This window comes from Larus michahellis, chromosome 1 (genome assembly GCF_964199755.1).
Source record: "Larus michahellis chromosome 1, bLarMic1.1, whole genome shotgun sequence".
NCBI classification, from domain to species: Eukaryota; Metazoa; Chordata; class Aves; order Charadriiformes; family Laridae; genus Larus; species Larus michahellis.
The window spans coordinates 2,664,957-2,689,120 of record NC_133896.1 but is presented as its reverse complement, the minus strand read 5'-3'; the positions used below and the strand labels follow the sequence as shown (position 1 = coordinate 2,689,120).

General features: G+C 45.7%; 1 protein-coding gene across 2 annotated transcripts in view; it reads left to right on the top strand.

Moving 5' to 3' along the window:
* EXOC4 (exocyst complex component 4) overlaps positions 1-24,164 on the top strand; it is a 431,048-nt gene that overhangs the window by 183,126 nt on the left and 223,758 nt on the right. Inside the window, exons 10-11 of one of the 2 annotated variants that reach the window (XM_074573188.1) lie at positions 22,400-22,496; positions 23,169-23,675. In XM_074573188.1, the coding sequence (XP_074429289.1) occupies positions 22,400-22,496; positions 23,169-23,181 (110 nt within the window). In that variant the 3' untranslated portion in view covers positions 23,182-23,675. Of the gene's footprint in view, positions 1-22,399; positions 22,497-23,168; positions 23,676-24,164 lie in introns of those variants that run through there. The other variant, XM_074573187.1, reaches the window with a different exon arrangement.

Sequence of the window (24,164 nt, the reverse complement as noted above, 5' to 3'; positions counted from 1 at the left end):
GTTTGAGCTTGGGGTAGGTGTGAAGAGGGAGATGCGTTCGAGGGAGCTGCAGGGTGAATTTAATGACCTTGGAAATCCTTTCCAGTTTTTTGTCCACGTTCGACATGCTTCAGGTTTTGAGTTCAGTTTGTATTTAAATGGGGGGATTTCAAAGCGATTACAGGGAACACTTGCTGGAATCATCCAGAGTTTTCTGTTGTTGGTTATAGCTGCAAATGAAAGAAATGTTGTATTTATTTTAGAAAACAGCTACCGCTGTTGTCTCTCATAGAAACCAACACATTTTTGTTGTTACTGAAGCATTCTTGAGTCTGAGAAATGATGAAATCTTTAATAACTTTGTGCTTGCCTGCGTTCTCCTGGGCTTGTGGCAAATCTCAGGTGTTCGTGATGCTGTGGAAATTAGTTTGGAAACAGAAGATGTGTCATACCAAAACAGCCCCCAAATAAAAATCCTCTGCAAATGCCAAAGTCAAGAGAGGCAGATGACTTTGAAATAGTCCACAGTTACTGAGCCTGTATCTGGGAAAGTGCTGTCTGCATTCAAGAGCTCTAGTTAGTCTAGAGGAAAAAAAAAAAAAAGGCCGAAAGAACCAGAATTACATAAATAATGAAAGAGCTAAAAATGCCTTGGTTTTGTAATGTAGATGAAGGCAAGGTGTCATGACAGGAACACATTTACATATTAGAATTATTTAATTATCGTATCTTGTCCTCTAAAGAAACAAAATGATCATGAATATTCATGTCTTCAATTAAAATATTAATGGCAGACTGAGACTTTGGTTTTTAGGTCTCCAAACACCCATAAACAGTTTTATTTAACTGCAATGAAGAGTGGAGGTCAAAAAGAAATTGCCTCTTTGTTTCCAGGTTGCAGAGAGGCTGGTGTTCTCCTTGAAGACAGAAGGACGTTATTTGCTCTGCCTTTGCTCTGTGATGGTTTTTGAAAAGAGTCTTGTGGGTACCTCTGCTGTGTCCCCACAACTGGCTGGAGCTGCTCCGACAGCATCCCATGGACTTGGGGAGATCGACTGGCCCTTAAATGCAGACTTGAAACCACCATCAAACACCTTATGGTGATGTTGGTGTGGGGCCAGAGGAGGCCCCGGAGATGCTGGGAGGGCTGGAGCCCCTCTGCTGTGGGGACAGGCTGAGAGAGCTGGGGGGGTTCAGCCTGGAGAAGAGAAGGCTGCGGGGAGACCTTCCAGCCCCTTCCAGTCCCTAAAGGGGCTCCAGGAAAGCTGGGGAGGGACTCTGGAGCAGGGAGGGGAGCCATGGGACGAGGGGGAAGGGTTTTAAACTGAAAGAGGGAGATTGAGGTGAGATCTCGGGAAGAAATCCTTTGCTGTGAGGGGGGTGAGCCCCTGGGCCAGGTTGCCCCGAGAAGCTGTGGCTGCCCCATCCCTGGAGGGGTTCAAGGCCAGGTTGGACGGGGCTTGGAGCAACCTGGGCTGGTGGGAGGTGTCCCTGCCCAGGGCAGGGGGTGGCACTGGATGGTCGTTAAGCTCCCTTTCAACCCAAACCGTTCTATGATTCTATATTCTGTTTGCATTTTCAAGGTGTAGGTGCAAGTTACTGCCTCTGCCTGTGATGTCTGTGCAGGACAGCTTTATCTTGCAGATCTTGGCTAGTCTTCATGATCTGTAGTATCTTCAACTGAAACCCGTTCAACTTCTCCAGTTTCATTACAATGAGCATGCTTGGTGTCATCAAAGAAATTAAGTTAAACCCTTTTGCTGGCTTTAAATTAAGGAAGCTGAAGGTTTCCTTGGTAACTAAGTGTATCTGATCGCAGGCAGCTAGTAAATATTTCCAGCTTCTAAATAGTTTTAAAGAAGAGAATTAAAATCTTGAAATAGTAACACATAATGAAAGGTTGTTCCAAAAGTATTCAACTAACCCTTACTATTGGTTTTTGCTAATAAAGAGCAATTCCTTAAGAATAACCAGACAGAAGAGATCAACATTTTTTTATTTATGGGCAGGGAGGAGGCCGTGCATCTAATTTATACAAATAAAAATAATTAAACCTTTCAGGGTGAACAGTTAACTGAACGGATACAAGCCTTTTGGCTGTTATTTTGTGTGTAACTAAACATCCTGTAGAAATAACTGTAAATGTGTTCTTTGTGTTTAAGTTAGAGGCTGTGGCTCTCTCTCAGATCAAACTAGACTTCTCGGGGGTTGGATGGAAAGCAGGAGAGGCTCGCCTGGCCCCAAAGGCAGAGGATTTGGGTCTGCTGCAGCATCTGTAGCGGGTCCGTTTGTGAGTTATTGCAGAAGCTCAGTGGTTACCTTAATATTGTAGAGGAATTTGTGATGGAGAAGACTGGACACACAGCGGTGTGCGTTTGGCTTTTGAAATGTGTTGATCAGCAGCTCCACACACTGTGTTGAATCCTAGAATCACAGAATGGTTCAGGTTGGAAGGGACCGTAAAGACCATCCAGTGCCACCCCCCTGCCCTGGGCAGGGACACCTCCCACCAGACCAGGTTGCTCCAAGCCCCGTCCAACCCGGCCTTGAACTCCTCCAGGGATGGGGCATTGACAACTTCCCTGGGGAACCTGTTCCAGTGCCTCATCATCCTCAGAGTAAAGAATTTCTTCCTGATATCCAATCTAAATCTTCCCTCTTTCAGTTTAAAACCGTTACCCCTCCTCCTGTCATTACACTCCCTGATAACGAGTCCCTCCCCATCCTTCCTGTAGGCCCCCTTTAGGGACTGGAAGGCTGCTATAAGGTCTTCGTCTTGCTCCCTCTCTTCCAAATTCCAGATGCTCCAAGGGCCGATGCGGCAGGAGTACGCGTGTTATCAATCATACCTTCTTGCTTTAATAAGGGGAAGCAAATTCTTATACCTACTTGATTTAGAGTTTTCTTTCATTTAGTTCTTGTGGTCAATGCTTTTATTTGCAAAAGAACAACTTTAATTCTTTATTGCCTTATGCATTACCTCTTATATAGACATGTACCACTGACAAAGCTACTGAAATAAAAATTGTTTTCTTATTTTAAATTTAAGTGACTTTACTAGTACTGCCAGGCAGAAAGTAAGCAAGCCAGAGAGATCCCTTGGCCAACAGAATGAGATCCGTTTTCTCACTTGGTCATAGAAAAGGGACATTGAAAGCTTTATCGTAGAATCATAGAATGGTTTAGGTTGGAAGGGACCTTAAAGCTCATCTAGTTCCATCCTCCCTGCCGTGGGCAGGGACACCTTCTGCTAGACCAGGTTGCTCAAAGCCCCGTCCAGCCTTTCTTCTGTACAGACCCAATTTAATAGACAAGTTCTAGACTTCTGTCTAAAAAGGAGTGTTCTTCCTTTTGTTAAAGCCCCTTTTCTCACGAGTGTGCATGGAAAACAGAGAGGTGTCTTTATGGATGCAAGTGGATGATGGTGTTTGCTCTGCCCATGGTCTGAGCTGCTGGAGGCAACACCAGAACCCTGCTGGAAGTCACATTATTGGCTGGCACACTTCTGTGCCTGAGCTAATAACCCTTTTCCTCCTGCAGTATCTGTAGGAACTCATCCATGTGGGTACGGCCAGAAAGAAATACGTTTCAACTGAGTCAACACCAACTTCTACAGTATCTTGCCTTTTGTTAGGATTTCATTGCATGAGGTGACTGAAGTCTGTAGCATTTTGTATAAATGACCTGGCTAGTGAGCAAATGCTTCCTGTTCTTCAAGAGTTTTGACTTTTTATAGTATTGTTGCCTATGCTGTAGATCTGGATGGTCTCAAACACTGCGATAGCAGAAGATTTTGTGCCTGAGAGCACTTGGGATGTCTCCCCTGTTTTACTCTTTTGGTGTGTGCCAGGGAGAGCCCAGGTGCATCTCTGTGAAAATTCCTGTTGTGTCACCTCTTGGCCGTGCCACCGTGGAACAAGGCACCACTGCTTGGGCCACTTTGTCTCCCAGCTGTGCTGGAGGCATCTGACAGTGCTTGAAATGATGGTCATCTCCCACTGTTGGTGTCCGTAGGGAAGTGTTTTGAGGGATGGGAAGCAACTACTGCGTACTTGGTTTACGTCACCACCTCAGTGTCGCAGCTGTAAATCAGTGTCCGGTTGTCCTAGGTGTGAATGAGCCATGGGGTTTTGGTTTTTACTTAAAAATATATATATTTAAAAAAGCTAGCAGAAGCAAGAGCTGGCTCTGCTAAGGATTTGAGGAACACCGTCCACAGTGGTTGCACCACAAAGGCTTTTGGGAGGATTCAGGAGAGCATTTGATTTGCTAAGCAAACCGCTGGGCACATTTTGAAGATTAATCTTTTAAAAAACAGAGGAAAGATGCCCTATGTGGTAAGCATCGAGGGAAACATTGAGATATTTCAAACTATTTCCATATTGAGAGCCATTTTGCAGGGTTCCGGTGGCAAGATGGAGACCTTTTTCCTTGCAAAGAGTTAAATGCGGTTCGTGACAGCTTGGGCACGAATGCTGCATAGACATTCTTGCATTTGTTTTGAACTTTAAAAAAACAACAGTCTGATTAGTTGGAGCAGGTTTTCCCTGAGGAAAGACTATAGAGTGTAATTTCATTACAAAATGTAGTGCTTGGAGAGATGAACTGGGGTTGGAATTTATTATTATTTTTTTTTTCCACCCTAAGGGATTTGACATTTCTATTTCTTGACATTTCTCTCATTGTTAGACGAGCTTCTTTGTGCTGCTTTCCCCCCCCGCCTCCCCTCCCCTGGTGAAACTGTAGCTGTCTCCTTGAAGCTTGGAGTGTCTTTTCTTGTGGGTAAAACTGATAATAGTTTGAATTAGCTCAACAAGCAGATGGTTGGAAAAGGAAGCTCCGCTCTAGTGTGTAAGTGTGTGGCACTGGGACATGTGATCTATTGCCAAAAAAAGAATGCAGCAATAGGCCCTTGAACACTGATATGTTGAAACCTGTCATTAGAAAAGGATGGTACGTGGTAAAAAGAAAGATGTAAAAATAGTTAACGGGTTACTCAGAGGTCCGGCTTAAGGTATGTTAAGTACCACGAAAGTAGCACCTGAGACACTTTTGTTCCCAGAGCCCATTATTTTAAGAACAATAGATGCTTGTACAGTGTTTTCCTGATTTCAGCTGCTTCTTCACTCTTTTCCGCAGTCTTTGAGTTAAGTGGTAGCGTAGCAAGCCAGCTCATCTCATGCGTTGGAAGGCTTTGTCATCTATTCGCAGGGGAACCGAGCAGATATTTTTCTACCTTCATCTGCAAGGATCCCGTGAAAGCCCTGTCACGTTGTGTTCTGGGAATGGGCAACCGTCTGCTGGCAGAGTTTACAGCATTCCAGCTATTCACAGCTTTCCGCCAGCGTGGCGATGTCGGGTAGGGATGTTAGGGACCAAAGTCCCCGCTGTCGTCACAGCTCTACAGGCAAAGCTATAGATTTAACCAGTTCTTGCGAGGCTCGCTTTGCTTTAATGGTATAAAGCTATTTTATATTAGACAGAGGTCATAATTTGAGTCCAGGTGGTTTCCAGCCTTATTTCGATTCCTCCTAATATTTCACCTGGTCAAGTACGGTGGCAGCGGTGGGAAAAATCTTCTTGCCCTCAGCTGGTGATGGGGTACAGAGTCATCTTGATGCCTAAATCCTTTGACTTTTCACTGCTCTGAAAAAGAGCCTGGAAAACTGATCCAAGCGTCAGCCCTCCAAAAAGAAAAAAACTAAATCTCATTATTAAGAAGGATATCGAGTCCTCCTTAAGAAAGAGGCCAGGTTGGATGGGGCTTTGACCATCCTGCTCTAGTGGGAGGTGTCCCTGCACAGGGCAGGGGGGTTGGAACTGGATGATCTTTAAGGTCCCTTCCAACCCAAACCATTCTGTGATTCTATGAAAGAACAAACAACTTTTTGCTGACAGTCTTACTGCTTTAATTCATATCTAATTTTATGGATTGAAGCGTGGATTGACAATTCTGTGCTTGTTGGGCTCCTTCGCTCGTTGAGTGGGTGCTGGGGTGCAGGGTACGCTGAGGATGGTGCCTGACGCGGCTCCGCGCCAGCCAATAACTTCTCCCTCCGTGCCCCGTGACACAGCGCCTTGCCCTGGGAGTACGAGACAGATCGTGAAATTCGGTGGGAGGTGGGAAACCTTTTAGATCTGCCGCTTCTCCTGTGTTGTGGGACCTTTTGTATTACCGAGTGTCGCTCCAAATAACACAACTCTCTTCCTGTGTTCTGGTTTGGCCGCTTCCCTCAGTTGTAAGTAGCCCTTGGAGGTGGAAAATGGAGAGGGGGGAAGCGCTCTCTGAACACTCCCTCCATCAGATAAGGCTTCTTCGGCTTCTGATTTCTTGATGAACAGTAGTTTTCAAAGTAAGTTTTGTGGCTGTTTGAAGCTGAAAGGTTAGGACCACAGCAGAGGGGGACCTCTGAACTCGGCACTCCTTTCAGACGCAGAACGGCTTACATCTATTTTTAAAGAGAACGATGGGTTTGCAGACTGCGGTTACAGGTGGTACAACACAGCTTGGAGACACCATTGTCCAGGCTTCTCGCTGGTGCTGCAAGAGGAAGCTTCCACACTTAGGGAACGTACTCCGAGGCACAGGAATGACTTTGGTTTGTGCCTGTTCCTCTGCCGCCTTTTAAAGTACACACTTGCTGCCAGGTTTGCAGTTCCTGGTTGCTCTGCATTAGCGCCTGCACTTCTGCGTCTTGTGGCTGATCAAAAGAGCACGTATTTCTTTTAATTGTGGAAATTAGAATGGAAAATATCCCAAGATACTCTATCAGTGATCTGGATGAGGGGATTGAGTGCACCCTCAGTAAGGTTGCAGATGACACCAAACTAGGTGGGAGTGTTGATCTGCTTGAGGGTAGGAAGGCCCTACAGAGGGACCTGGACAGGCTGGATCGATGGGCCAAGGCCAACTGTACAAGGTTTGATAAGGCCAAGTGCCGGGTCCTGCATTTCGGCCACAACAACCCCAAGCAACGCTACAGGCTTGGGGCAGAGTGGCTGGAAAGCTGCCTGGCAGAAACGGACCTGGGGATGCTGGTGGACGGCCAGCTTGACGTGAGCCAGCAGTGTGCCCAGGTGGCCAAGAAGGCCAACAGCATTCTGGCTTGTATCAGGAATAGCGTGGCCAGCAGGAGTAGGGAAGTGATGGTGCCTCTGTACTGGGCACTGGTGAGGCCTCACCTCGAGTGCTGTGTTCAGTTCTGGGCCCCTCTGTACAGGAGGGACATTGAGGTGCTGGAGCGTGTCCAGAGGAGAGCTACCAGGCTGGTGAGGGCTCTGGAGACCAGGGCACATGAGGAGAGGCTGAGGGAGCTGGGCATGTTTAGCTTGGAGAAGAGGAGGCTGAGGGGAGACCTCATTGCCCTCTACAACTCCCTGAAAGGAGGCTGGAGAGAGGTGGGGGTTGGCCTCTTCTCCCAGGTGAATAATGACAGGACCAGAGGAAATGGGCTGAAGCTGCGGCAGGGGAGGTTTAGATTAGATATTAGGAAGAATTACTTTACTGACAGAGTGGTCAGGCACTGGAACAGCCTGCCCAGGCAGGTGGCAGAGTCACCATCCCTCAAGGTGTTGAAGAAACGTCTAGATGTGGCACTTCAGGGCATGCTCTAGTGGCAGAGATTGTAGGTTGTTTGGTTGGACTCGATGATCTCAAAGGTCCTTTCCAACCATGAAGGTTCTGTGATTCTGTGAAGATGTAGGTAAGGCTCTGCCAAACTGGAGAGCTGCTGTTGCTGGAGCCTACGGGATCAGCGGGAGCCACAAATTAAGTATTTTTTCTGATGAAGCTGAAACATTCAAATCTTGGCTGCTTTGGCCTGTGACTGTTGAATGCTTTTCAGTAAAATTTAAAATAAGAAAATTGTTAGTACTCGAACAGTTTTTTTCAGCGTGTGCTTTTTGAGCTTTGCTTATTCTTGATACCTGCAAAGCAGTAGCACCAAGTGAAAAAAGGAATTTAAAGAAGTCCCTTAAGAAATGTCACTAAAACAGAGCTCATAGGAGTTCTTGGTCATTAGTTAGAGAAATCTTAAGTTTCCTGTCTATAGAAACGTACAGAAACATATATAGGAAGGACTGGTCATTCTTCTTTCTAGAGTTGTATGAGACACAGCGTGATTCTGACGCACTGGCTCCTATGAAATGGTGTTTTATTGAAGTTGTCAGGTTATTCTTGTGCCGGCAAGGGCTTTGATTAAGCACTGTATTAGGGTCATATCCTGGAACAACAGCATTTCCAAATCCCTGGCTGCATTTGAAAGAATTGTGATTAAAGTTCTGGCCGTTTTCCTGCAACTGCTAATGTCTGCTGAGGGTTGAGTTACCCTCCTTTTTATTGGCGCGTGAGTTGTGTTACAGCCCCATGTGATTTCGTGCCAATATCGGGGACGGTCTCTGGGGAGAAGCAGTTTTGCATTAAAACGCGAGAAGTAGAAGCTGTAGCAAAATTAACGCCGGGGTCTAGAATTTCCCGTCCGACTTAAATAGCCACCGTGTTGGTTGTTTTCTAAAGTCTAATTCATCTTTGATTGAATTTCAGGCGAAACAAAGCGAGGAGGATAAAGGAGGTGGGGAAACCCATCTAAAAGAGATTATGGATGAACAGGTTGAAAAACGCTGCCTGACAGGTCGTACTCTGAGCAATCTGATAATTTCTGCTGGCGCAGGGAGCTGGTTTGTGCGTTTTGTGCACTGGCATGGACAATCCATTTCGGTTCCCTGGGGGAAAGCCCGTGTTATTAGTAGGGATCATTCTGCATATTGCTGGAAAATGAATTAATTCACACCAGTGTATGTCCAGACGAGGAGTGAGGACATTCTTTTGTTGTTATGAATTTAGAGAGGCATCACAGTGTTGAATAACCAAGTAGGATTTATTTTGCCTTGTTTGACGTGCCAGCTTTGTAACGTTTTCAAGACTTGTCAAAAGATTGGCAAATTTATCTTCATTAGAACTGATGCGTTCATTAATACGTGGAAAACAAGTCTATGACGGCTTTCTTGGACAGCCTGATGGTTACTGTAGGCCCAGCTGTGTACAGTTTCTAAATCCTCCGTTTCCTTCCCGTGTGCTCATGTTAAAAAATAATTTCAATAGATGTGCACTTCTTCTAGAAGACCGTGCAACGTTTTACGCTCTTTATTTCGTTATTTCTCATATCAGGCCCATAAGAGGGGCTGTGGCAAATCTGCCCCGCGGCAGAAGCGGGCGAGTGGCCACGTCCAGCGTCATGCCACGAGCTCGCCAGATGTATCCTGCTGTAACTACCGATCTCTTTGTCGAAAATGGCCATGAGCTTTTAAGTATTAAAAAGGAAGATGAAATGCGGGAAGTTTTAGAGTTAAACAGTTTATAAGAATATAAACCGGTAAATGACTGTATGTCAAGAAATATCTTTGTCTTATTTCACTTGCTTTCTCTGTTTGCTCACTGGTTTGTTTTTTTTTTTTTTCTGACATTAAAAGTGAATAGAAAACATGTCAGGAATACAAAAGATTCAGGTAGGAGCCATTTGCCATTACAGGAGATAAGATAAAGAAAGAAAGCTTGGAGAAGAAAAGAGTTGAAAAGCGAGCGCGGTGTGTAAGTAATCACAGTTCATTAGCGGGAGCATGTTTTCTGGCTTCGGATAAGGATTTATGCTGCAGCCATGCTTTGGGAGAGCTTACATCTGTACACAGGATTTCTAGAGAAACCAACAAAATAGTAAATATGCGAGCTGACAAATGCATTAATCAAAGTGCCTGCCGCTGAGTCGCGTGGCCTGGAAAACAAAAAAGAAAAAGAAAAGTATGCATTTTAAACAAATTCTGTAGCTGAAAGGGGACTTCACATATGCGGCTGACACACTGATCAAATGATAAAGTAGAGTCAAATTGAACCTCAACCTTTTGTACAGCCTTGTGAAAGTGAAGGCACGCTGCAGTTTTTCAAGGCAGATGGAGTGTGAGCAACTAATAAATCAGGTTTTGAAACATTAAAGAGCAACTGATTTAAATGCATATGGTGTTGGATCTCAGACAAGAGAGTAGAGGAGAGCGTACAAGGATTGGGCATGGGAACATCAGCAGAACAATATGTCTGCGCCCCAGCTATGTGGCTGCATCCAAATCAGCTTCTCGTTCTGAAGTCCTGCGAGGTGGTAAACGGAGAGGAATGGTGGTTGGTCAAAAACAAGCAGGAGAAGCTGTTTCAGGCAGAAATTTCAGGCAGCAGTTGGAATAGGTGGTGCCGTCGGTTCGGAGACATATTCCGTGTGAAATGGAAAGCTGAAGTCTAAGCATGAATTTAAGAGTGAATAAAACCTTTGTTCCTTTTTGTCTACAGCATTTCTCAAAATAGCGTTACAGGGGGAAGGTTGGAGTCGCTATTTCAATTCCCCTGTCGGGAAACTGAAACACAGAGACCTGATCGGTGTCACAGGGGCCGTATGAGACCCATGACTTGAACCCAGATCTGCACTAGTCAGAACTTTTCTATGAAGTCTGGGTTGCATGATCTGCAGCGGCTGTCTCTTGGTTTCTGCATTGATTATTTTTTAATTTTTTTTTGTTTTAAGATTTTTGATAGCGCTGTGTGTTCTGACGGCTGGGAACTCTGTGCCTGTACAGAACAAAATGCCGCGCTGCTGTCACCGTGCTGCTTGTGCTCCCTTTGAGCAGAGAGGCAATTTGTGGCAGTATTGCCTCTCCTGCTTTGGGAAATCATTTTTCCTTCAGCGCGCTTTGAAGCCGAGCGTGGGCTCAAGAAATTTGAACCCAAGCTACAGCCTCTTCCCTTCTTCCCCAGTTTTATACCTAAAAGGGAATTGCCATGGTCCAGCCATCAGACTTGACTTCAGCTGGGGTTTTTAGATCCTTGTGGTGACTGACATGGTCCCAACCCCAAACCAAACAAGGGCTGGTGCATCTTTTGGAAGCTCTGGACTCCGTACAGGTTCCCCAGCACAGCAGCCCCGTTGCTCCGTGAGGCAAACAGAACCAGCGAGGCGCCCTTCCTGAATTTCTACACACTGGTGTTTTTCCAGTGAAGTTTTTTAGGTTGGGAAGCTGCTCTGCGCGTGTGTCAGGGAGCATCACCCCAAACGCTGCTTCTGGAAGAATTGCTGTGACTTTTTTTTCACTTAAGGAACTATTACAGAAATGAATTGTGAGGTACTTTATAGCTTTTATAACTTTATAACCTTAAAGGTCAGCTTCCTTGTGTGTTTTTTTTTTTCCTTCCCTTTTTTGTCTTAATTCCCATCCCACCTCTCTGTCAAAGAAGAGGAGTATTTACAAACTAACGGACCAGATCAAAGGATATAATCCGTGTGGATTTAGGGTGTACCTGGCTACAGCAGGGTTGGTAGCTCCTGTGCAGAGGTCGGTGCCGGTGACAAGTGATGGACAGACTGGAAGCTGGGAACAATCAGCTGCCCTTGGAGACAGTTAATCATCTCAGAGCTCCCTTCCTCCCACTGCAGAGCCCTCGCCCCAAGCACTGACAGCCGGTATTTTACAAGCAGTTAGCCACCTAATTCCCATTGATTTGGGGTCTCTTGTAATGCCAGTGTCATCGTCTTTCTGATCTCTGTTGATTTGGGTACAAGGCAGGGTGCCTGTGTGTTTTTTTTTAAACATCAGTCCCTTACTCCTGATGGTCTGGTCTATAAATTCACGGTTGCCGTGATTAAAAGAAAGAGCGTGTGATTAAGAGAAGCAAACAAGAAATGCAATCTTTCCTCAGTCAGAAACCTTTCCTAAATTGCTTCTGCCCTCAAGCAAGGAAGTAATCAAGTATTGGCTGGAGCTTATTCTTGTCTGTCTTGATAATGCGTGGATGTAGGTTTATTTGGCTGGTGCATCTCACCTCCCTCCTTCCTGTTGCGAGACAGGGAACGGGAGCCCCATGTGCTGTGGCAGCAGGCAGGTAGGTCACTGCCAGAGACAGGAGCCGTGTGGTGCTCGCTCTACAGGCTCCCTAGTCCCTAGCAGGACCAGGACAGTGATCACCCCCCTGTAATGGGCACTGGTGAGGCCCCATCTCAAGTGCTGTGTCCAGTTTTGGGCCCCTCACTACAAGAAAGACATTGAGGGGCTGGAGCATGTCCGGAGAAGGACAACGGAGCTGGTGAGGGGTCTGGAGCACAAGTCTGGTGAGCAGCGGCTGAGGGAGCTGGGGGTGTTCAGCCTGGAGAGAAGGAGGCTGAGGGGAGACCTTCTCGCTCTCTGCAACTGCCTGAAAGGAGGGGGTAGGGAGACGGGGATCGGGCCCTTCTCCGAGGGAACAGGCGATAGGACAAGAGGAAACGGCCTCAAGTTGCACCAGGGGAGGTTTAGGATGGATATTAGGAAAAATTTCTTCATGGAAGGGGTTGTCAAACATTGGAACAGGCTGCCCAGGGCAGTGGTGGAGTCGCCATCCCTGGAGGTATTTAAGCGACAGGCAGACATGGTGCTGAGGGACACGGTTTAGTGGTGGTTTTTGTCAGAGTTAGGTTGATGATTGGACTCGATGATCTTAAAGGTCACTTCAACCTAGATGATTTTATGGTTCTACTGCAGTTTATGGGTGAAGAGGACAGAGGGAACATCCTTGCTATGTAGGAGTAGACAGAATAGTCTGCCTAAAATAGTCCACTAGATGCCACTAGAAAATGAAGTGTCTCTTGTTTAGTCCGTGGAGTCCTAAAGTGGTTGGTGTTACAAAGGCTTTCTAGAAGAATTTTTGTATCAGTCACTTATAAATAACCTTTGCTTTACCGTATTACTTGGAGTGTTGAGTTTCAGTTCCAGTTGCATTTGCAGACCCATAACAGCTCCCGTGCGTGGTCTGTAGGGGACCAGCAAGAAAAGAAGAGAACATGGCTCAGAAATGGGCAGTTATCAACCCAGAGTTGACCTACACCAGTGGGAAAGTGCAGTGTTTTGAGGCTGTCTGCCAAACAGTATTCTTAACAAAAGCATAAGTCTTCAAAGACGGTGTTTTTTCAAGAGGAAAGGTCGATGGATTTGGAAGTCTGATGATTATTTTCTGTGGAGCTGGCCTTCAAACACAGGCTGGTTGGAGAATGGGTCTGGACCCTTCTGGGGCTTTTGTTGTATTTGTTCACTTGGATAAACCTACTCAGCTTCAGGGAAGACCTACCTAGGTTCTGTCACACTGCTTGTAGGGCTGCCTGTCTGACGTCAAGCTCACAAAAGCTAATTTTAGGTGCAGGATGCTGGATTCCCTGTCTGCTTTGTTCCCCAGCAGAGACCAGTCTGGAGAGTGGACCGCATCCTTCCCCTTCCCTTCCTTGCTGAGGCTGATGGTGTAGGAGAGCAAGTGCCAGGAGAGCGGGTTGCTGAGCCCTTGGTTCAAGTATGCACCACACCGCGTGGGCTCTACTAAAGCAGGTATCTCAGAGCAGTTCGAAAAATGGCCTGAATGCAGTTAAGTTTGACGATTCCAGACGTGCAGAAGAATTTTTGAGAAGAACAATTATGTCTCTTTCCTTATAAAAAGAACTTAAATGCGCACACCAATACGTTGAGTCACTGCTGTGAATCAGTGTAGTAAAAACAGTTGTGATGCTTGCGTTGTGTGCGACTTTGTTTAAGTGGGTGCCATTGTAAGACAATAGAGTCCTAAAGTACAGAAATATGAAAAGGCAGGAGATTTCCTCTATAAACCCCCAGAGTTACTGTTCCGTTATACCACAGATGAATTGCTCTTTTCTATTGAGTTTCTTTTCTAATAGCCCACTTTGCTCTCTTTGGGCAGCGGTTCCTTTCTTCCCTTTCGTTCTAAATGAAAATTTGTATTTCCATACGTTGAGGATGGTGGACAGGTAATAGCTGTGGTGTTGATCTCCCCATAATCAACAACTTTTGAGAAGGAGTAACACCTGGAGTCCTGTGTCCAGCTCTGGAACCCTCAGCACAAGAAGGACATGGACCTGTTGGAGCGGGGCCGGTGGAGGGCCATGAAGATTATCCGAGGGCTGGAGCCCCTGTGCTGTGAAGACAGGCTGAGAGAGTTGGGGGTGTTCAGCCTGGAGAAGAGAAGGCTCCGGGGAGACCTTAGAGCGGCCTTCCAGTACCTGAAGGGGGCCTACAGGAAAGCTGGGGAGGGGCTGTTTGCAAGGGCATGTAGCGATAGGACGAGGGGCAATGGCTTTAAACTAGAGCAGGGCAGGGTTAGATTGGACATTAGGAAGAAGTTCTTTACACTGAAGGTGCTGAGACACTGGCCCAGGTTGCCCAGAGAGGTGGGGGAGGCCCCGTCCCTGGAGACATTCAAGGCCAGGCCGGATGAGGCTCTGAGCAACCTGATCTAGTTGAAGATGTCCCTGCTCTAGATGCCCCTGGACTAGATGGCCTTTAAGGGTCCCTTCCAACCCAACACAGTCTATGATTCTGTGATCTGAACTGGTTCCTTTTCTCCTGTAGGTTTGCTCTGGTGCTCAGAGTGGAGGGGCTGGCACTGATTTGCAAGCTGTGTTGGTTGCTTGATTGTTGTGGCTTCAAATCCCATTTCTTTCTTCTTTTTATGGTTGCATAGATTAATGTGAAGTGGCTGGCTAGGAAAGGTGCTTTGATCACGGAGAGGTGCCGAAGAATTAATTGCTCAGTACATGCCTGTTTGGCTGAAAAGTTTGCAGTTGTGGAGAAATTAGTGACGTTTTCCTGTGCTAAGACAGGGGATGGGAGGGGAAGAGAGCAAACAGAGGGTTTGCCGACAGTCCTCAAGGTTTTCGGGTTCTTGCCATTTCCATTGAGACTAAATTAATATTTCTTGGATGTTTTGGAAAGGGCTTTACTTATTAGCCAGATATCTTTGTGTCTGAAAATTTTCTGTGTCTGATAGGATTTAAAGCGTAGCTGGGTTGAGGATGAAATGCATTAAGACAAATACAGCTGCGAAACAATTGGCTGATGTGTTATGGTGCTCTGACAGGGTAAGAAATCTCACCATTTGAAAGTACTCTTCTTAGAGACAGAGAGCGCTTTCCTTTCATTGTTGTTATGAAGTAATTTTTATTTTTTTTATTTACTGTGATTTTAAAAGGTGCAAGGAGCCTCTTAAAAGATGCTGAGCTGCCTCCTTTCTGACGTCTCCATGTCCTTCGTATAAATTTCATATAAATCTTGGACATTTATAGAGAAAATTGTTTTAATTAGAAAAAAAAAACACACTGAAACTCCAACAAAACCACAATAATCTAGGGAAAGGAAATATAAACACTGATATTATCTCTGTATTTTTGTGGATTTGTTTGGTAGTTTGTTTGTTTTGGTTTTTGGTTTTTGTTTTGGTTTTTGGTTTTTGTTTTGGTTTTAAATTTAGTGGTAGAGAAGTTATCTTGATAAATGAGGAAATTAAAGGATATGTCTCAGTGTGATCTTATTTTACAAAATAGAAGCAAGCATTTTCTCTACCCGTGGCAGTCCTTGGTGACAGCAGGTAACCAGCATTATGTTAATGTAAAAATTATGGATCAGGAGACTCCTTGCAGTGTGTTCCAGGGTTTTGTCTTTCAGTGAGGAGCCCTGATTTGTGTGATAGAATCATAGAATCATTCAGGTTGGAAAAGACCCTTGGGATCATCGAGTCCAACCATCAACCCCACTCTACAGAGCTCTCCCCTACACCATATCCCCCAACACCACATCTAAACGAGTCTTAAACACATCCAGGGATGGTGACTCCACCACCTCCCTGGGCAGCCTATTCCAGTGTCTGACCACTCTCTCTGTGAAGAATTTTTCCCTAATGTCCAGCCTAAACCTCCCCTGCTGCAGCTTGAACCCATTCCCTCTTGTTCTATCACTAATTACCTGTGAGAAGAGACCAGCACCAACCTCTCTACAGTGTCCTTCCAAGTAGTTGTAGAGAGTGATGAGGTCTCCCCTCAGCCTCCTCTTCCTCAAACTAAGCAGTCCCAGCTCCTTCAATCGCTCCTCATAAGATTTATTCTCCAGGCCCTTCACCAGCTTCGTTGCCCCCCTCTGCACTCGCTCCAGCACCTCGACATCTCTCTCGTGTTGAGGTGCCCAGAACTGGACACAATACTCAAGGTGTGGCCTCACCAGTGCTGAGTACAGGGGGACAGTCACCTCCCTCCTTCTTCTGGTCACACTATTTCTAATACAAGCCAGGATGCCATTGGCCCTCTTGGCCACCTGGGCACACTGCTGGCTCGTGTTCAGCCCCTTGTCAATTAGAACCCCCAGGTCCTTTTCTGCCAGGCAGCTCTCCAGCCACACTGCCCCAAGCCTGTAGCGACGCATGGGGTTGTTGTGGCCCAAGTGCAGGACCCGGCACTTGGCCTTGTTGAAGCACATTCCATTAGCGTTGGCCCCTCGGTCCAATCTATCCAAGTCTCTCTGTAGAGCCTCCCTATCCTCATGCAGATCAACACTCCCGCTTACTTTAGTGTCATCTGCAAACTTGCTGATGATACACTCTATGTCCTTATCAAGGTCATCAATAAAGATGTTAAGAGAAATGGTCCCAACACTGAGCCCTGAGGGACACCACTTGTGACCGGCCGCCAGCTGGATTTAACTCCATTGACCACCACTCTTTGGGACCGCCCATCCAGCCAGTGCTTGATCCAGCAGATCGTTTGCTCATCCAGGCCTTGAGCAGACAGTTTTTCCATGAGAATTCTATGGGGGACAGTGTCAAATGTGTTTCGAGAGTCTAGGTAGACAATGTCCACAGCCTTTCCCTTATCCAATAATCAGGTCATCTTGTCATAGAAGGAGATCAGGTTCGTCAGGCAGGACCTGCCTTTCATAAACCCATGCTGACTAGGCCTGATCCCCTGGTTGTCCATTATATGACTTGTAATGGCACTCAAGATGATCTGCTCCATGACCTTCCCTGGTGATGGCGTGTATCTAACTTAAGGTTTGCCTTCAGTACTATTTCAGTACACAAAACAGGTATAGGAATACCGAGGAGCTGTTTAATCCATTCTCAAAGCACCCTGAGATGCTTTCTGAAGAATCCTAATCCTTCACATTTCTCTCATGTGTTCAGTATATGTGTTCCATACAGAGTAAATTAGCAAAGTCCAGGTATGCCTCAAATTGTGGTGAGCAGCTTCGAACTTGGGTTGCTTCGTGGCAGAAGAAACTCCCATTTTTCTGGGGAGATCCCTTCTGGAAGAAGAAATCTTGCCATTATCTTTGAGACCTGCTCTGTATGTAAATAACAGGACTTCAGCAGTAAACCTGGGCTTATAGAATCATAGAACGTGTTGGGTTGGAAGGGACCTCTAAAGGCCATCTAGTCCAAACCCCTGCAGTGAGCAGGGACATCTTCAACTAGATCAGGTTGCTCAGAGCCTCATCCAGCCTGGCCTTGAATGTCTCCAGGGATGGGGCCTCCCCCACCTCTCTGGGCAACCTGGGCCAGTGTCTCACCACCCTCATTGGAAAGAACTTCTTCCTAATGTCTGATCTAACCCTGCCCTGCTCTAGTTTAAAGCCATTGCCCCTCGTCCTATCGCTACATGCCCTTGCAAACAGCCCCTCCCCAGCTTTCCTGTAGGCCCCCTTCAGGTACTGGAAGGCCACTCTAAGGTCTCCCCGGAGCCTTCTCTTCTCCAGGCTGAACACCCCCAACTCTCTCAGCCTGTCTTCATAGGAGAGGTGCTCCAGCCCTTGGATCATCTTCGTGGCCTCCTCTGGCCCCGCTCCAACAGGTCCATGTCCTTCTTGTGCTGAGGGTTCCAGAGCTGGACACAGTACTGCAGGTGGGGTCTCACGAGAGCAGAGTAGAGGGGGAGAACCCCCTCTCTGGATCTGCTGGCCACGGCTCTTTTGATGCAGCCCAGGATGTGACTGGCCTTCTGGGCTGCAAAATATCCATGGCAAATATTTAAATTTTTAAAATACTAGGTGGAATGGAAAACTTGAGGCACTCTTAATGTTTGTTCAGACTTTAAATGCGTGCAGAAATTCTGGCTTTCTCAGTAATCTAATGCTTTTTCATATTGAAGCATGACATTTTAGGCTCCATTTCAGAAACATTCATCTGCGTTACTAATGGACCCGTCTCTGACTCCCACTCGCAGCGGTGTTCAGGTGGGCACACTTCATTGCTAGCACAGCGTGAGGATATCATTAACTGTATGACAAATTTCACTTCACCTCAAAGTTTTTCTTTTTCTTCTTTCCCCCCCCCCCCCCCTCATAATTTATTACTAGACAGATTAAATCAGCAAGCTGGTGCTCTCAAGAAGGACAAGAATAGGACTTTCTCACAGCTCTGAAAGTTTGAGGTATTTTCCTTGTGGCTATTATAGTTTCTTACCTTACAGTAAAAAAAAAAAAAAAAAATCAACAAAAAACCCAAACCGTGCCACCCGAACGAAAGATTTCCGAAGTATGGCATTGCTGAAGCGGTGATGTATGCTCCGTCCAGATGGTTATTGGAGTGCTGTACGTCGTGCGGTTGTGCTTCAGTGAGCAGGGATGGTTAGTCCCGTGGTCGGTGCTTGTAGGGAGCTCTCAGGGCAATAAAGTTGAGCACTTACAGCTGAAAATCTTCAGTGCTCTCTGGGAATGAGGCATAATCCCCGATAAGGAGGATGGATTTCTTCTCTTGGAATCTGCTCATGTGTATGTGGCATGCGTTCGGGACAGCTCGGCAGTACAGTATTCGCATGCTGAGCTCTTGTTTGAGAGACTACGTGAAATGCCTCTCTGCTAATCATCTTGATAAGGAGGAAAAAAAAAAAAACAACAAAAAGAAAAACAATGGACACTTTTTCCACTCCTCCTTCATCTCCTACCTGTTTCCTGCAGAGCTGCCTGGTATTGGTTTCTTTGGATGAACGATTATTAACCTCCCTGCAAGAAATCACAGAATCACAGAGTGGTTAGAGGTAGAAGGGACCTTAAAGGCCACCCAGTGCCACCCCCTGCCCTGGGCAGGGACACCTCCCACCAGCCCAGGTTGCTCCAAGCCCCGTCCAACCTGGCCTTGAACCCCTCCAGGGGTGGGGCAGCCACAGCTTCTCTGGGCAACCTGGGCCAGGGGCTCACCACCCTCACAGCAAAGGATTTCTTCCTAATATCTAATCTAAATCTCCCCTCTTTCAGTGTAAAACCCTTCCCCCTCGTCCCATGGCTCCCCTCCCTGCTCCAGAGTCCCTCCCCAGCTTTCCTGGAGCCCCTTTAGGGACTGGAAGGGGCTGGAAGGTCTCCCCGCAGCCTTCTCTTCTCCAGGCTGAACAACCTCAAGCGATGCTCTTGGTAGGAATCAACGGGGATGAAGGGATATTCATGGCGTATTTGTATGGAGATGCCCGTTGGCTCTCCAGCACCGGGCACATCTGCAGGGGAGTTGTGGTGTAGGCTGGTCGGTGTAAATGCACAGTTCAGACCTCGATGTAGCCAGGGAGAGTCCCCACGAGAGATTTGCACTTGAATATCCAGGCAAAGGTAACACGAGCTCTCACTTGCTCCAGTTTGGGCTTTTCGCCAAAACTACTGTGTTGTAAACTGTGGTAAGTGGCAGCATTTGCTTGTGTGTGCCGTGGCCGTGCGTGAACGCAGCTGTGCTGGTGTCGGGCTGTGACAGCTTGGCTCGGGGGCGCTGGGGATGCGCGAGGGGCGAAGGTGCGGTGCAGGCGGCTGGGATTCGCAAGGGCTGGTGCAGAGCTGAGCTGTTGTTGGTATGTACAGGGCATCGCCAGGAATAAGACTTATATCTGAGTCTATTTTTCAAGGTAAAAATATTTGAATACAAACAAAATTACTTTTCCTCGTAGCTTACACCTACATGCAGAGCATTCATGATTATTAATTGAAAGCTAAGAGCGGAGAAGATGTAAAAGCATATTTTTCTCTCGGTGCCGGTGTTCTGTTCTCCTCAAATCTCGCATAATGTGGCCAAGCAGATAAGACAGATTGCTTTATTCCTTGCTATGGAGTTCACCCCAGTCAATAATATTGATTAGTGCAGGGTGACTTGGTGTAACAAGAATCACACCCCTTTCTTAATTTGAGCCTGTATTTCCTAGTTCATGCCTCAGTAGTTCACGCTTGGATGAATTCTTCAATAAGTCAGTTGAGACACAGACCCCCCTGGAAATTGCAGGGTCTGACATTAACAGGGGAAATGAATAATTTTCTTTTCCTAGAAGTTGCGCCGCTTTTTTTTTTTTTTCTTCTACGATTAAACTGTCACATTGTGCAAGTTAACTTTGTAAAATGCAGAATGAAGTTCCTGAACTTTTTTTTTCTTTTAACAGCTACTGCTTTCTAATCACAGTCGGTAAAGTTTTATAAATTCTATTCTCAACCGCTTCTTTGTGCTTTGTGAGTCCTTACGTTAGCGCAGGATTTATCAAGAAGCTCCATGTCCTAACGGTGCATCTGGGGAGCTGAGTTGGCTTGTGGAAGTACTGCGACTACAGATATGCACAGCTTACATGGATTTCCCACTCCACAGGGAATTTAATATTGTCCCTTTTAATAGGGAATCTACACCAGTGCCGTGAATTCTTGTACAAAACACTCTTGGCCTGGAGAGACCGTTCAGGGTATGGAAGACCTGGCATCAGTGACCTCCTTGGTCCTTGCACGTTAGTTTGAGGTTGCCAACAGGAGGGTCAGTTAAATCCATCATCAAAGAGCTTATTTTTGTGGATTGGTTGCAGGTAATGGGCTAAAGAAGATAAACTTCACTTTGAAAAGAACAACAAAGTCACTTACTCATTGGTCGTGTTCCTCCTCTTATGCTTTCTAATTTGGCGACATTCTTCTTCTCATTCCGAGGCAGGCAGAAGTCAGGGTCAAAAAATTCAATGATAATCTGCTGGTGGTGTTTTGATTTCAAGTACTTTGTCATTTTCCTGCCTATAAAGCTATCATAATAATGTGATTAGGCTCTGTATTTATTATTATTCAATCATTAAGGAGAGTTCACATGCGAAATGAGAAGGACTTGATAACATTTGGGATATAAAGACTTCGCCCAAGTCCATATTTGTGGAATTTGAGGTTCTTAGCCCCAAAACACACTTGGTAGGGTTACTTGTCAAATAATACCAACAAAGATGATGGTCTGTGCTTTGTGACGAGGGAGCATGACCAAAGGGGATGATGTGCTGAATTGCTGCTCGCTTCAGGATGTGATATTTTTTTTCTGATGCTTTCATTTGCTTACGTGTGGGGCGTCTGGCTTGTTCTCCTAAAAATGTTTTCTTCTGAAAGATGGACTTTGCTGTCAGGAAATGCAAAGGTTTTAGGAAACTGAGGTTCGCCCTCCCCCCTTTTTTCCTCTCTCAGTGTCCTAATTTAAAATCTTTTGGTGTTAGGAGCTGCCTATGGAAGTATCTTTGGCTCAGATGTAATGACACGTAGGTGGGTGTTTTCATGCCACTCAGAGACCTTCAGTCTGGGCCTGGGGTCTATCAATAATGCTCTCTGGGCTTGTGTTGTGCTACCAAGGAGCGTGCCAAACTCAACAAGTTCATTTTTCACATAGCCGAGAGCCTCTTTGTATGCAACTGGAACTCGGGCAACAGAGACTTCTGCTGGGAAATTACAAGATTCTGTGTAGGACATGGAGTCCTGAGAGACCCCGTAGCGTTAGATGTAATAAATAAGTTAAAATGTCACGTCACTGGCAATCAAAGCCAAGCTGCCTTCCAAGGGATTGAATGGTGGCATCATCCGTCAGAGCTGCAGGATTCTTCCATACAGTGATATGGAAGCAGCGAAACCCAGTGAAGTGCTGCTCTTGAAACCTTTTCCAAGCACGATGTGCTTCAAAATGCATCTCATCCACGGGGCCAAGACCTTGGGTGCTTTTTACACAAGGTGAAGGCCCTTGTGCTTTTGAGAAAGGATAATTTAAGTGTGTGCATGTGCAAATTGAGAGCTGTGTGTTTGGTTTGGGGCTGTTCCGAAAGCTGCTACAGTCACTCAAGCTTCAGGCTGGAGGTCCCCATTTGTCTGTGGGGTGACGAACAGTGAAGAACTTTGAAGACCTGTGAGGCTCAAGTCTCTTAATGGTGTCTGTCATCTCTGGTCTGGGTGATGGGTATGGTGTTAGCACCTCCGGTCCAGTACACTGGACTTCAGCCCAACTGGGATATTCATCCCGTGTGGCTGGGAAACTCTTCCGCAGCTGAAACTGGGTCCTGTGCCAAGACCTGCACGTATCGGTCTTTTTGCAATCCTGTCGCTAGCTGTGGAAAGAGCAGCCTAAAGTGATGTATAAATACAGTCTGTATTGTTCCTGTTGCTTTGGGAGTACGTTTTCTGAGCAGAAACAGGATAGGAAGAGTGTATCTTTACGTTAATTACTGATCTTTCACAAGGAACGGAGCAGTTAGACAGACCTAAATGCTTAATTATCATGTACTATCTAAAATTCGAGGGATGTTCAGATCTGTTAGACAACTTGTTTCATGTTATTTTCCAGGAGGACCGGATGATAACTTAATTGAAGGTGGCGGATCCAAGTTTGTCTGCAAACCAGGAGCCAGAAACATTACCATCATCTTTCACCCCCTCCTCAGGTAAGTAAGGCTTTTCTACGTATTTCTACAGGTGCAAATAATTAGAACAAGCAGAATTAACCTACTTTACCGGCACATTGCCGCTTCTGAGAGAACATGCCGCAGCAACGGCCTTGCTGGTGAAGTTGTTGATGTGCACGCATGTTAAAAAGTCATCACTAGTTGAGCTTGTTGTCGATGCTTTTTTAATCTTTTTCATAATTAACTCTCACACCGAGTGGGATTGTTTGCCTGGGTCACCCCTTTGTGTTAAACGCTGTAATTTATCATTGACCCAAGTTGGGGAAAGTTTAGTTGCCGACTATCGCAAATTGTTTATTGCTGACTGGCCGTTATGCTTATTAAGAAGTCAGAAGGATACCTTATGAACTGCAAGGTAAGTTCATTCTTTGATAAAACAAGTGTGGTCCATGGACTGGTAATTAAATGCCTGATCTAAAGTGCCGTGCCAATTACTAAAATCTTCACAGCTCATCAAGGACCGCTGGAACTTTAAAACAGAATAAGTCTCTAATAAGCCTCTTCTCACCAAGTCACTCACCTCTGATACTTTAATTTTGCTCTTTTTTACGTCGCAGTCTAACAGTTCATCTTCTTAGTTTTGCCGGAATTAAATAGTACGATGTTTTTCTCGGTTCATGTCAATCTTCCACCTCTGCTTTTTCCTTGCAGGGTTTTCCTCTAGCGTCAGACATGCCCTATTCAGCGCTAGCACCTTTACAGAGCATTTCCCTCCTTGCCCTCTGCTTGTATTACTCACGATGGGTCACTTAGGCAACAGGCCATGTTTCTCCAGCACTAAAACCAAGCAATAATAAAATAGTAATAAAAAGTAATTGGAATCTGATCCCCAGATGAAGGATATTCCGACTGCTGTCTTGGTAACTGAGAACCGTGGTCATTTGTGACCTCTCAGGACTTAAAAATGCAGAGGGAAAGTGTGTAAATTCCTCCAAATGTAAATTTCTGATGTCATGGCAGTAGTTATTGGAATAGTCTTGAGAACAGCTTGTGAGGACATTAAAATTTGTTATGGTTTTTCAGATCTGTCCTTGAAAAAAGGGTTGTGGACATTGTACACTCTTTGTTTATTGCTAGATGCGCATAATGAAATGTACGATTTCATAAGCGTATTTTGTTGCAGCCTCTCTCTCTATTTTAAAATGGAATAAATGTGCTAAAAATGAATTTGCTAGGGGATAATTTATAGTTTTCAGCCATTTCGTTATAAGAAAAGATGGACGCTGGTTAAGATGCGATGTGCTGTTCAAGATACGACCACTATGACATGGACTTCAGTGTTCATCTTTAATGAATTTACAGGTTTCTTTCAAGCACGCGGGGGGTGGTGATGCTCTTATTTGTATTGATGAGGTACTTCACGTTGATTTAGAAACTGGTGAAAATACTTCTTTCTTTCTATTCGCCTTCCTGCTTAATTTTCCCCCCTTTATTTTTTTGCCATCCGAGTCAAACACGAGTGCTCTGCTTTAAATAGCACTTCTCACAAACACTTCACTTTCATTACCAGCTTGCAAGACAGGCGGGAGAAATAATTTGCTACATAAAAAATAATTGCCATCAAGATTAAGGTATCTGCGTACAATATATTTTTTCGTGCCAACCATCTGCAACATCTTAACTTCCTCGCATCGAGTAGTTCATCAA